We start from the raw sequence: 12,692 nt of genomic DNA, 5'->3' as shown, positions 1-12,692 counted from the left end.
GCTAGTGCTCCAAAAAGACCTATGGATACATCCTTACTCAAACCTATAGACTGTTACCAGACAGAACCGCAGCTGAAATAACAAGGGGGAGTGAAAACTTCCCTTTATTCTTATTGTGTTTACCTAGCAAGAGTTGAAAAGTCCGACATGCGGCTTATTGTGATCTAGTCACCCTGTGTGCATGTCTGGTGTGGCTACTCAGCAGCCATACATTACAGGGAATGAAAAAATCTTTTCAATTTGTTATTGTTGCAATTGCATTCTCTTAATAAAACCCAGTATCTACAGTGCAGACTCTGCTACTGAAAGTTTTTGAGATACCTACAAAAAATGTCCAGTTCACCAGCAGTTTAATGCTCTAAAGATTTATTTCAGTCCTTCATGTTGGAGTCTCAGATGTTAACACATGGCAGCACTGCACTTTAAAGATGTTACGTGGACTCTGCTGACTCCATTGCTTCTTCTGGCACATTTGCAAGTGGCAGGACGTCACGAGGAAAGGTGTACTCAGTCATGTTGCAAAGTCCGGACACCACACAGCAACTCAAGGCGCTGCGGAAAACCTCCATTTTGCACGCCTCATACCACTCATTGGTTAAAGCGTCGTAGTACTCAACTTTCGAAGTGTTGAAGAAGTCGAGGAAACCCCCGACGACAAAGAGGCGATCGTCAATTACCTCAATGCCAAAGTTGCTGCGGGGGGTCAGCATAGAGGACACGAGGTTCCACGTATTGGAATGTGGGTTGTAAGCCTCAGCGGTGCGCAGACGATTGTTTCCATCGAAGCCACCAACCTAAAAGTAAATACGTGGGTCAAATGATTGAATGTAAGTGTAACCAGCTTCACCGTACCCCTGTAAGAAAATGTACCTGCTATATGTCTTTAGCTGTTTTTGCACAGATACTCCAGAAAATGACTGAAGAATTAAGTTGCAATACTGTCCAAAGTTTCCCTTAATATGTAGCAGATACAAGGAGATTGTTTACCTTAGGTGTGATCTGACTACTGGAAATACTCTGATTGGTTTAGGGTTTTACCTGGATAAAGCGAACAGCTACCTGACATATTCTCATGCTGTTATATGGAGTTTACACATAAAAGTTGGTTAAAAAAGGCCCATTAACGTCCCAGTATTTGCATCCTCACAGGCCCACATTTGTTGGGAATGTCTAGAAAAGATCAGGGTGCAGTGGTGTGTGAAAATGACTTCTGAATTAAAAGGAGAAAGTAAAATAAAGTAGAAGCCAGCTGTTGTGGAAGTCTGTATGAGACCTTTTTTCACTCAAGCCTCAACTACAGCTATTAAAGCACTGTTGTCTATCACACCACGCTATTATCAACAAAGATGAATAGCCCTCGACAAAAAGTATTTGTGTTTTCAGTATAAATGTCTTCACAGCTCTTTTGCCTTTAGTCCAAAAAGGAACATTGAGTTCCAGTCCTTTCTTCCTATAACAGATTAAAGTAGCCCTGACAGGCCTTGGGGCCTAAAAGCCTGATCAAAGACCCTGAGGTCAGCACCAGGGTAAGGTCACTGCATTCTGCTGATAATAACTTTTCCTTTATTTGAATAGAGACTTAGTCTGAATAGAAAATAAATACTAAACGGTAGCTAGCTAAATAAAGAAAGAAGTGTGTCTCAGAAGGTGAGACTAAAATCTTTGCTTTTTACCAAAGGGTGCAGCTGCAAAACAACTAAATAAGTGGTTTTAAGGCAAATAGCAAGATAAAATTTACAGCTAAAATGCCTACCGTCCCCAGAGGATGAGTTCTAATCACTTGGCTTATTCCCTCATTTTTCTAAAGGTGTTGCAGGATGAGTTTGAAATTGTCTCTAACATATGTCCTCTATGGAACGATGAGGATGACAATGTTGGTTTTGAATAAGTATTTCTGTTGTACTGAGTGAAATGTGAAATCATGAGTGAAATCATTAAAGACACAACATTTTGGTAATGGGGAACATGAAAAGAAAAATGAGGCAGAAACATCATTAATCGGTTAAATTAATACATAGAATGAGTAAGAATGCCTTCTCTGAACCTGTGGTCAGGATAGGAATCTGATCATTGATAAATACAAAACAAAGTTAGCAAAATTCTGTGTCAGCCAAATCTGTGTTAAGCCTTGCTGATCAAAGCACATTACAGATTTGATTTGTATGTTACGTGAGTGTCAGCACTACTTTGTGGTCTTACTGCAAAGACATGATCCGCATATGCAATGACACCTATCCCGCTGCAGCGGCTGTTCATGGGACTGATCATCGTCCACTGGTTGCTCTCTGGGTTGTAATATTCAGCTGTCTGCAGACACTCGTTGCCATTGAATCCACCACAAATGTAAATCTGAAAACAAAAAAGGGACATTAAATATCTTTACATTTCTTAGATTTCAGTTGGAAACAATGTTACCTGTAAGTGAAATGTTTCCACATCATTTGTGAAGTAAGACCGATACTCAGTACCCAAGTGTCCAACTGAAAAATACAAATGTGTAATAACAAATGTGTGTGTTTTACAATTACCTGTCATAAAAACATGTTTATGCACCCAACTTTTACCTGAGTATGTGGGACTTCTTTCAGTCAGAAAGCCAGAAATGAATCAAACATAACATTCAATCAATAAGGCTAATTTTTCTGTTCAGGAATGCAGATAAATAATTGTAATCTGGGATCTTAATATAATAAAATAATGATGTGTTTTACTATTTTTTTAATATCTGTTATATTTTAGTTGACAAGTCAACTCAACTAAAGTACTGTACATAAATGCAAAGATGCACTTGTGATCAGTTAGAAACAAAATAGATATATATTAGTATATTTTTCAACTTTTTCAACTATACTTTTAAATTTGAAAACATGAACACAGAAACCAGTTTGTGACCTATCTTGCACCTCGCTTCACTGTAAAAATGTGTATTCCCTGACTGGTTGGCAAGTGGTTGCTGGAGGTTGATGGCTGTCACTACTGTGAAATTGTAACCAGGAAGGTGTTGCACCACAAGCCTCCTTGTGTTTCCTTTGGTCGTAAGCAGACTGTTGAGGTTTGCATGGAGTACTCTGACTTGTCTGCAAATACTCACAAACTATTTGCTGTAGAAATCTGTAGAGTCTTTCATACAACCACTGCCTAACCAGCTGAGGAGTACACATTTTTCCCTAGCAACTGGTTGTTACCAAAGGTTGCTGACAGGTCTCTAGGCCTGTGTGCCTGAGACCCTACTCTATTTCTCTGCTACTCTTTTACTTCACCCACCCGGTTGTTAAGTGTTGTGCAGCTGGCGTCGCTCCTCTGTTCGTGCATCGGTGCAATAAGACTCCACTGGTTGATTTCAGGTTGATAGCGCTCTGCACTGCTGAGTCGTACATGCCCGTCGAAGCCTCCCAGGGCATAGATGAACCCGTTCAACACAGTCACACTCACATAGCAGCGGCAGGAGTGCATGGGCCCCACCTTACAGGCACGAGTGGTCAGGTCAAACCTACGGACGCTGCTGAAATGCTCCACCTTGTCGAAGCCACCAATGAAGTAGACGTACCCGTTGAGGAAGGCGGCTCCATGATAAGCACGAGGAAACTCGAGGTTGTTCGTTACGTTGACCCAGCGGTTAGCCCGGCAATCGTAGGCCTCGATGCCGTTAGTTGGATTACCACCACTCCACCCCCCAATGGCCAGCAGGATGGAATGAGGCAGGCGGGGACGAACAAGATGGTGACACAAGCCAGACATGAAGGGTCTGCTTCCTAGACCATGTATGTCTAAGATGGCATTACTTATCATGGACAGGCACTCAGAATTGGCCCCCACCAGCTCACTAGACAGCACATTGTCCTTTAGGTAGTCTGACGTCATCAATCCCAGTCGGACCTACAGAGAGATGACAGAAGAGAATATGACTTGGAGAATAGAAAAAACACTGAATTTCAACTACATCAGTTTTAGTAAACTCAAGCTTCTTTAGGATAATGCTCCTAATGTTGTTTAATTTTCTTATTGATAGCAAGAGAGCGACCAAAGTCAGACACCATTAGCCTTTTCGTCAGCAGGGACAGTTTTTAGTCATAGCCCTAGCAACTATACTTAATAAATATAATTTATTCTATAGTATGTGTGTAGAGATCTCATACGGTTTTAATGCTCTTGAAGAGAATTTCTTAAATGTGGTTTGGCTACAGCTGAAAAGAGCAACATCTTGAGATATTAAAGCATCCTTACACCCAGATGGAACGACTCAATCTATGACCTAAATGCTGAAGATTTAAGTCCAAACTAAATGTAGTAATGAAAGTTTATAGACCTTGGGCAACAGAGCGGTGAGGTGTTGTTTCCGTTGTACAGGTACATGGCTAATCCACTTTGTAAGCGCTTCATACACAGTGGTCTCCAACTGCACATTGAGGTCGTCTCTATCAAGGATGTCAGCAAGTTCCTCCACAGTTAGCTGCAGGAACTCCTCCTCAAGAACAACCTGCTCAAAGTTACTGATGATGTAGTGGTAGGCCTTGGCGCGTAGTTCGGGTGATAAGCATACTTTTGTGAACTGCCAAATGCCAACGCAGTTCTCTGGGCACAGTTGCTCCCTGAGGAAGTCAGAGCAGAGTTTCACAATGTCCATTGCATTGAGTTGATCAGCTGCCATGAGAAGTTCCACTACATTTTCCTCCGTTATGGAAACTGAGCCGGTGTATGCAAAGTTAATGATGAGTTCCATCATCTCAGGAGACAAGCCAGGTATGTTGAAGACCTGTTTTTCTGGGTTGCTCCAGCGGATGAAAAGAGCCCTGAGGGTAGAGATGGAGACAGAGTAGAGAATATTAAACGGTGTGGAGGCAACAAGATAATAAACTATGTCATGCACAAGTAAGATAAATATATAAAATCTGTTGACAGGAATGGAAATGATTTCCTAATTACATGTGTTACTATGTGATTACTGTGATAGTCTTGTAATGTCTAGTCCATATTGCCATAGAGTATATAACTCCAAAACAGAGTTTGTACATGTTTAGTGCGCTTGATTGTTGGGTTTTCAATGTCTTTATTACATTGGCACCATGTTTATGAAGCTTTTGCCAAACACAATGCAGTCCCACACCACAACAGAGCCTCCACCGTGTTTTAAAGTTAACTCTAGACACTCACTGTTGTACCTCTATGACAAATATTGAAATCAACTCCATAAGGCCAGTTTGCCCTGATCTTTAGTCTAGTTATTGCATAATTTGGCATACCTCAGTCTGTTTCCTTTCCTTATGGAAGTTCCAGTGCATGTTGCTTAATTACAGTCTCTGTTTCCCTTCCACAACCATTTCTTTTCTTTTTTTTTCTTAACATTTATTTATTGGTTTTAACAGGTTTTACATGAACCATGAAACCATTTCTGATGAGGTTTCATGATAAGTAGATGGATTAAATGGTCTTGTGTCATGAATTTGCTGCATTCTTTCTTTTTTCTTAAGGACATGACTTTCAGATACTGTTCATTTGCTGTAGAACATTACTTTTTTTTAATACGTGCTACTCCTTGTTTTGCCTCTGTCAGTGTGCCCCAGGGCAGCTGTGGCTACAACGTAGCTTGCCATTGCCAGTGTGTGAATGTGTGTGTGAATAGGTGAATGACTGAATGTAGTGTAAAGCGCTTTGGGGTCCTTAGGGACTGAGTAAAGCGCTATACAAATGCAGGCCATTTACCATTTGTCTTTAAAATTGATTCTTCACGTTATGCGTTATGTGTAGAAACAATAATGGTTCATCCTTTGAGTTTTAGTGTCCTTTTTATGCTTGAATGATTCATATATCAGCGTTAAATGGCTTAACAAACAAATAAACAAATGAACAAAAACAAAACCATTCCTCGGGTACAAGCACTGGACTAAAAAGGGTGAAAAATGTCCAAACGAAACCTTTACAAGTCTTCAAAAAAACACGTTGAGAACTATTGCTCAAGTGGACTTTTAAAAAATCATCTGTTTCAAAGCAAAATATAAAAAAATGAGAGGCAACTCAAAACTTTTGCTCAGCGTATAACTGTATAACAAAATTCAACATTTTTAGTATCAGGAAGTCTGGTGTGTCTTACTGTATCAAACAGTGGGGAAGATATTAATATAACTTAATAAAACACTTCAATTAGACTTCACACAATCACCAAGTGATTCACAGTGCTTTTTAAATGGCACATTTACTGAAGTGGAATCTGGAGCTCTGTGAAGGTAAAGATGAAATCTGCAAATGTTTGCATTATGTTTTGAGTGTATCTGTCAGTTGACCGTGACAAAGTCTTTCTATTTGGTAATTTATTTCAACATGTGAACAATATACAAGTACATTTAGAAAAGAAATAAGAGAGAAAAAAAATACTATACAAATTACATACAAAAAAAACATTCTGATTAATTTACATGTTGAAAGGGAGTGGGAAGAAGTATACACTTATTTAATCCCACCCCTTTGCCATAAATTATCAGTGAATATTTAGTCAGCTTCCTTACTGATATAATTTGTAATAAAAATAGTGAACAGATTTCTGATATACTATAATATCACATCATGAATTTTTTGTTTGTTTGTTTGTTTTTAAATAGAGACATTCACTTAATTTAAATATTTTCCTTTTCTTAATAGATCGAGAAGATCATATTTTTATAACTCTTTTTGAACAGTTTTATGTTTGGACATTGCTTTAATTCCATATTCAGTTTGTTCCATAGTTTCACTCCATGAACAGAAACACAAAAGCCTTTTCTTGTAGTACGTACCTTCATTGTTTTGAAGTTACAAAAACCCCTTAAATTATAACTTCCTTCTTTCAAAAAAAAAAAAAAACATACTCTGAATATTACCTGGCAGTTCATTATTTTTTGCTTTGAATAGAATTTGTGCTGTTTGGAATTTCACTATATCGTCAATTTTCAATATTTCAGACTGCAAAAATAGTGAGTTTGTATGTTCCCTATAACCTGCATTGTGGATGATTCGAATTGCTTTTTTTTGAAGAGTAAAAAGGGAATGTAATGTGGTTTTATAGTTATTGCCCCAGACCTCTGCACAATAGCTTAAGTATGGTGAAACCAGTGAACAGTAGAGAATATGAAGTGATGTTCTGTCGAATACCTGTTTTGCCTTGTTTAGTACTGCAATGCTTCGTGATACTTTGGAATGAATATATCTTACGTGAGCTCTCCAGTTAAGTTTTTCATCTATTATTACCCCCAGAAATTTATTTTCACTGACTCTTTCAATATCAACACCATTTATTTGAATCTTTGCATTTGTATTTAAACTACTATTTCCAAATAACATCAGTTTAGATTTATTCAAATTTAATGATAATTTGTTTTTATCAAGCCAGAACTTCACTTTACTTATTTCATTAGTCATATCCTCCAATAAATTCTGCAGATCATCACCAGAGCAAAAAATGTTTGTATCGTCAGCAAAGAGAACCATTTTTAATACTTTGGACACTTTACAGATGTCGTTAATGTACAAGTTGAAGAATTTTGGACCCAAAACTGACCCTTGGGGTACACCACAAGCAATGTCCATACATAAGGAGCAACCACCATTTATTTTCACAAACTGCTTTCTGTCACTTAAATAACTCCGGACCCAATCTAAAACTACCCCTCTGACACCATAACGTTCCAGTTTTCTTATTAATATATCATGATCTATAGTGTCAAATGCCTTTGTCAAGTCTATGAATAACCCAGCCACATATTGCTTTTTGTCTATGGAATTTGTGATGTATTCTATTGAATCTAATAGTGCCGATGATGTTGATCTGCTTGATCTGAATCCGTACTGACTCTCAGTGAGTAGTTTATGTTTATCTATAAATTTTTCCAGTCTGTTTTTAAACAGTTTTTCAAGAACTTTTGAGAATTGAGGTAGTAAAGAGACAGGCCTGTAGTTTGTGAAATGGTGTTTGTTTCCAGATTTGTATAGAGGTATAACTTTTGCTATTTTCATTCTGTCTGGAAATCGACCAGTTTGAAATGATAAATTACAGATGTATGTAAATGGTTTTATAATAGCCTCAATGACTCTTTTAACCACTATCATATCAATATCATTACAATCCAAAGATTTGTGATTTTTACATTTTTTGACAATTTCAAGAACTTCATTTTCATCAACGGCTGTGAGAAACATAGAATATGGATTTCTGTCAATCAGTGTATCGGGTTTTTCCTGTGCTTTCCCAGGATGAGTGATTGTTCTTGCTAAATTTGGTCCAGCAGTTACAAAGAATTCATTGAGACTATTTGCCACAACATCCATATTGTATTCTTCATGGTCATTACAAATGAAATACTTGGGATAGTTCTTTTGTCCAGTCCCACATTTTATAACACTGTTCAGGATTTCCCATAATCTTTTATTATTATTTCTATTTATATCTAATTGCTTCTTATAGTATTCCTTTTTACTAAATCTAAGTATATTAGTTAACCTATTTTTATATCTTTTGTATCTGATTTCAGCATCTTTAGTTCTCGTTCTTAAGAACTCTCTGTATAGAGCATTTTTCTTTATACATGCATTTTGCAGACCTTTTGTTATCCATGGACAGTCCATATATTTCTGTTTCCTACTATATTGCTTTATTGGACAGTTGGTATTGTACAGTAATGTAAATATTCTAAGGAATTTATTATAAGCACTATTAACGTCCTGTTCCTGATATACTTCACCCCAGTTTTCCTTCAATAAATCTTTTTTAAATGCATTCATTCTTTCTTCTGTTCTTACTCATCTGTACTCTTTTTTACTGTCCATTTTATTGATCTTGTAATTCCTATCATAGATTGTAAAAATTGGAAGATGGTCACTTATGTCGTTAATCAGGAGTCCACTTACAGTCTTATTTTCAATGTCATTTGCAAAAATGTTGTCTATGAGAGTTGCACAATGTGATGTAATCCTGGTAGGTCTAGTAATTTTAGGGAATAGGTTCATACAGTGCATTGTGTTTATAAATTCCTCAGTGGTTTTATGTTTATTTGGGTTTAGCAAATCAATATTGAAGTCTCCACAAATGAAAACTTTTTTGCGAGCTATTTCAATAAATGTTTCTTCTATCCAGTCTTTAAATGTCTCAATACTACTACCTGGAGCTCTGTATATACAGCTAATGATTACATTTTTACTTTTTTCTTTACAAATTTCAACTGTAATACATTCTAGTACATTATCAATCACCATCGTCATCTTTTCCACCACATTAAATTTCAAGGATTTGTCCACATACAAGGCCACTCCTCCTCCTCCTCCTTTGTTTCGCCTAGTTATAAATGTGAATTCATAACCCTCCAGTTCAAAGTCTGTTCCTTTTTCCATATTGATCCAAGTTTCTGATAAGGCAATGACACTAAATGGATGTGAAAACTGGTTAAGATATTCTTTGATATGACTAAAATTAGCATAGAGACTTCTACAGTTAAAGTGGATAATTGATAATTTATTCTCAGTTTTAATCCTCTGATTGTAGTCTTTATTTGTATAGTAGCAGCAATTGTTATTGTTAGATGAGAAAAAGTTGTTGTCTGGATCTATTTCATATTCCAAGTCATGTGTATTGTGATCCATATAGTTAAATGTTTTCAGTTCCAATTGATCATATTCTGCAACTGTCTGACTGATGCAGCTGATTCTTCCAGATGTATCTGAGTTCTTCCTTCCAGTGTGTGTCATAAGTGAGTGTGTGGTTGTCTGTTACCTTGTTTGCCGTCCAGATCGTGTTGCTCACTGATATTTTTCGAGATCCGCCATATTTTTAATGGTCAGAACTTTGGCTTCCTCTGGTGATCCGTTTAGTTTAATGAATATTTTGCAGTTCGTCGTCCAAGTGCCTTGGATTTTTCCCAGCTTCTTAAGGTGTCGCGCTTTTTTGGCTATTTCAGCGTTGTGTTTGGTTAGATGTTCATTGATAAAGACATTAGATCCTTTTAATTTTCTTCCTTGTTTCAGCAGCGTAATCTTGTGCTTTCGATTTACAAACCTTAATATAATAGCCGGTATGTTGCCGTTCCTCCTGGGAAGAGGGTGGCATGCTTCGACAGAGTTACAGTCCAGGGCAATCCCTTTGGACCGCAGGAAAGCAGCCACCTGTTGTTCCGTGGAGCTAATGTCAAGCTCTCCAGGTTCCTCATTGCTGTCAGCGGTCACCGCCTGAGCGTATGACCGGGGTTTAATATGGACCCAGTGATGATGACGTCGTTTATCCTGGAGTATTGTTCCAGGTCAGCGACCTTACTTTCCAGGTATGCAATCTTTTTATCTTTTTCGGCATTTTGGATGCGGAGGAGCTTTACCTCCTCCACAATTTCAATGATATTTTTCTGCTGCAACCTGATAGTAGAAATTTCCTCCATTATGAAGTCAAGGGACTTTTTAATGTCCTCGACTTCCTCAGCTGTCGGTGTCCTCTTCGGCCCCATTTTATCTGGTTACCCTGGTAGCAGCTCAGCTGATTCCTCAGTCAGCCGTTAGCCTGGTAACGTGTTGGCTAGCCTGCAATTACCTCGTTAACTCCGTTAGTCCAGTCCAATATCCTGTATCAAAGTCGTAATCCAGACAGGGTTGTACCAAAAGTTCCAACAATTTGAGTAGTCTTTGCTCCAGAAATTGATGGCCAAATTTCAAAAATCCACAGGACACGATCAAAACACAACTTTCAAACAAATGGCAAACAGGAAGTTAAAACAAAAGTTTTATGATTCAACCCGTTCCTTTTTGTTGGCACTGTTTCACAGACTAAGTACATGAATTACATTTTTCACAGGTATAAACCAGTCAACTGTCCTTCACATTATCAGGTCAGCAACTCACCTGAAGTACGGCGTACAGTTACACAGGATGACCCTGTGGACCGGAAATTCAACATCCTCCACTTTGATGATTGCATCACAAAATTGTCCCTCCGAACGGAGTTCATTATACACTGAGCTCGACTTGTATGGCGGCTGGCCTTCTTCACTCATCTTGAGTTTTGTGACTGTTTTTCTTAGTTTTTTGTCTGAAGTTTGTCTTGAAGTGTTCAGATCACAAAATCAAACCTAACTGTGGAATTTGGGGAATGGAGCCTATGACATCATCATGACTTGGCAACAGTTGCCCCATAGAATTGTTTTGAAATGTATATTTACATTTTTTAATGAACCTTTTCATTGCATAAAAGCTTTGTTTTGATTTGATTTGGATTTAAGAAATTGCATATGAGCCTCACAGATAGCATACAGCATTCTGTATGTTTGCCTCACAGAGTTCAAATAGTAAAATAAGCACTTCAAAACACTCTTACGAATGGACTACAATATCATATTTAGCTCATATTCAACGTTAATAGGACGTTTTTTTCAGATTTTTCTGCATTTTATTGTTTCGTGTGTTGGCTCTATTATTACTGAGGTTCCAGTTGTTGGGGACGTGCTGTACTGGACTCCGTTATGTTGAAATAACAGTTCCCAACAAAAATGCAATCCAGTTTATCTCCCCAGGAAACTACAAACACACAAATAAACATTTGTAACCATCAGTTTTTACCCACGTTTTAATACACAATGCTGTAACATGAACAGAGTCAAAGTATTGTGGATTAGTGATGGTCCTGTTTTTATGCATGCTAGGTCATTGGCACAATTCTTTGTGGACACTACATTATATCCCCTGTACTTTCCTTACTACACAAGCCAAAATATTTGTTATTAAACATATGAGTCTAAAAATACATGACAGTGCCAAACACAGATATTACAAAGTGTGATTTATGGTTAAGCTGTTTTCTTGGGTTGTATAAGACTTTTATCTAGTTGGAAAAATGGGCTCCTGCACTTTACTGATGTACAATAGTAGTAAGAAAGAAAGAAAGAAACAAACAAACAAACAAACAAAACACAGGTTTGTGATCTAAATAGATTTTTATAGAGCCACAATATATGATATACGCACTGCATGTATAGTGCAAGACTGTTAATGATGGTGCATGACAGTGTTACCACAGACAGGTGCAAGCAGTCACCTGTCTGAGCACAGACTGCACGCACGTCCAACTCTGTTGGTGAGCAATTGCTCAAAGATATAATATATACGACTAAAAGCAGGTTGTATATGACAAGCCTGGTTTGATGCAGATGTAGAGGATTGTATGAAAACATCGTCCTAAAATAAAAAATATATATAATGGAATGAGTTTGATTTAGAGTGTTTATAAAATGAAGGGGAGGAGCAGGAACAATCCCGGGACAGGTTTGTCTGCTTGCAATAAGAAAAATGTAAGAAATGTTTACAGTAAATTCATAAATCAATCAATTCAGCATCAGAATAAAGATTACACCACCATGGATGGAGGATGTTCCTATGAACAGCTTTGCACATCACTGTCTACACATTGGTTTACCTCCATAAGGTGTTGTGTTACTGGTGTTACTTCATACTTCATGATGTGCAGGTTGGGGGATCAGATGTCCCTCTATAAGGGGGACTGCACAGCATTTTTATGCTTTCCCCCCTCTCCCACATCTTGAACCAATGTCCCACATTTTACAGGCTCTGCAGGACATCCACCTTTCTAAACACTGGATAGAGTTATTTTTCAGTTTCACATAAGAGAAAAAATGGTGTGAAGCGACACAGTATATTTGTGTGATATTTGGCTAAAGATTCATAAATTGTCAGCT

General features: G+C 37.7%; 1 protein-coding gene and 1 pseudogene across 1 annotated transcript; both read right to left on the bottom strand.

The window, feature by feature from the left end:
• Positions 1–365: 365 nt before the first annotated feature.
• On the bottom strand, positions 366–11,052 carry LOC147309886 (kelch-like protein 10). Its single transcript, XM_086269155.1, has 5 exons — positions 10,846–11,052; positions 4,307–4,790; positions 3,265–3,876; positions 2,200–2,349; positions 366–794 (listed from the first exon to the last, which is right to left on the bottom strand). The coding sequence occupies exons 1-5, from the start codon at positions 10,995–10,997 to the stop codon at positions 432–434; spliced, it is 1,761 nt and encodes a 586-aa protein (XP_086125281.1). The 5' UTR covers positions 10,998–11,052; the 3' UTR covers positions 366–431.
• On the bottom strand, positions 9,760–10,469 carry LOC147309887 (uncharacterized; annotated as a pseudogene).
• Positions 11,053–12,692: the final 1,640 nt, after the last annotated feature.

This window comes from Aulonocara sp. 'chitande type north' Nkhata Bay, linkage group LG17 (assembly GCF_057382095.1).
Source record: "Aulonocara sp. 'chitande type north' Nkhata Bay isolate Kocher_YH1m ecotype deep benthic linkage group LG17, A_spYH_male_GT1.1, whole genome shotgun sequence".
Classification (NCBI taxonomy): domain Eukaryota; kingdom Metazoa; phylum Chordata; class Actinopteri; order Cichliformes; family Cichlidae; genus Aulonocara; species Aulonocara sp. 'chitande type north' Nkhata Bay.
This window is presented reverse-complemented; position numbering and strand designations above follow the sequence as displayed.

Excerpts from the sequence above, each read along its gene's own strand:
- LOC147309886 (XM_086269155.1), bottom strand. The coding sequence starts at position 10,997 with ATGAGTGAAGAAGGCCAGCCGCCATACAAGTCGAGCTCAGTGTATAAT. Across the intron at positions 4,791-10,845 it reads AACTGTACGCCGTACTTCAG|GGCTCTTTTCATCCGCTGGA; the intron begins GTGAGTTGCTGA and ends CTCTACCCTCAG. Across the intron at positions 3,877-4,306 it reads TCACCGCTCTGTTGCCCAAG|GTCCGACTGGGATTGATGAC; the intron begins GTCTATAAACTT and ends ATCTCTCTGTAG.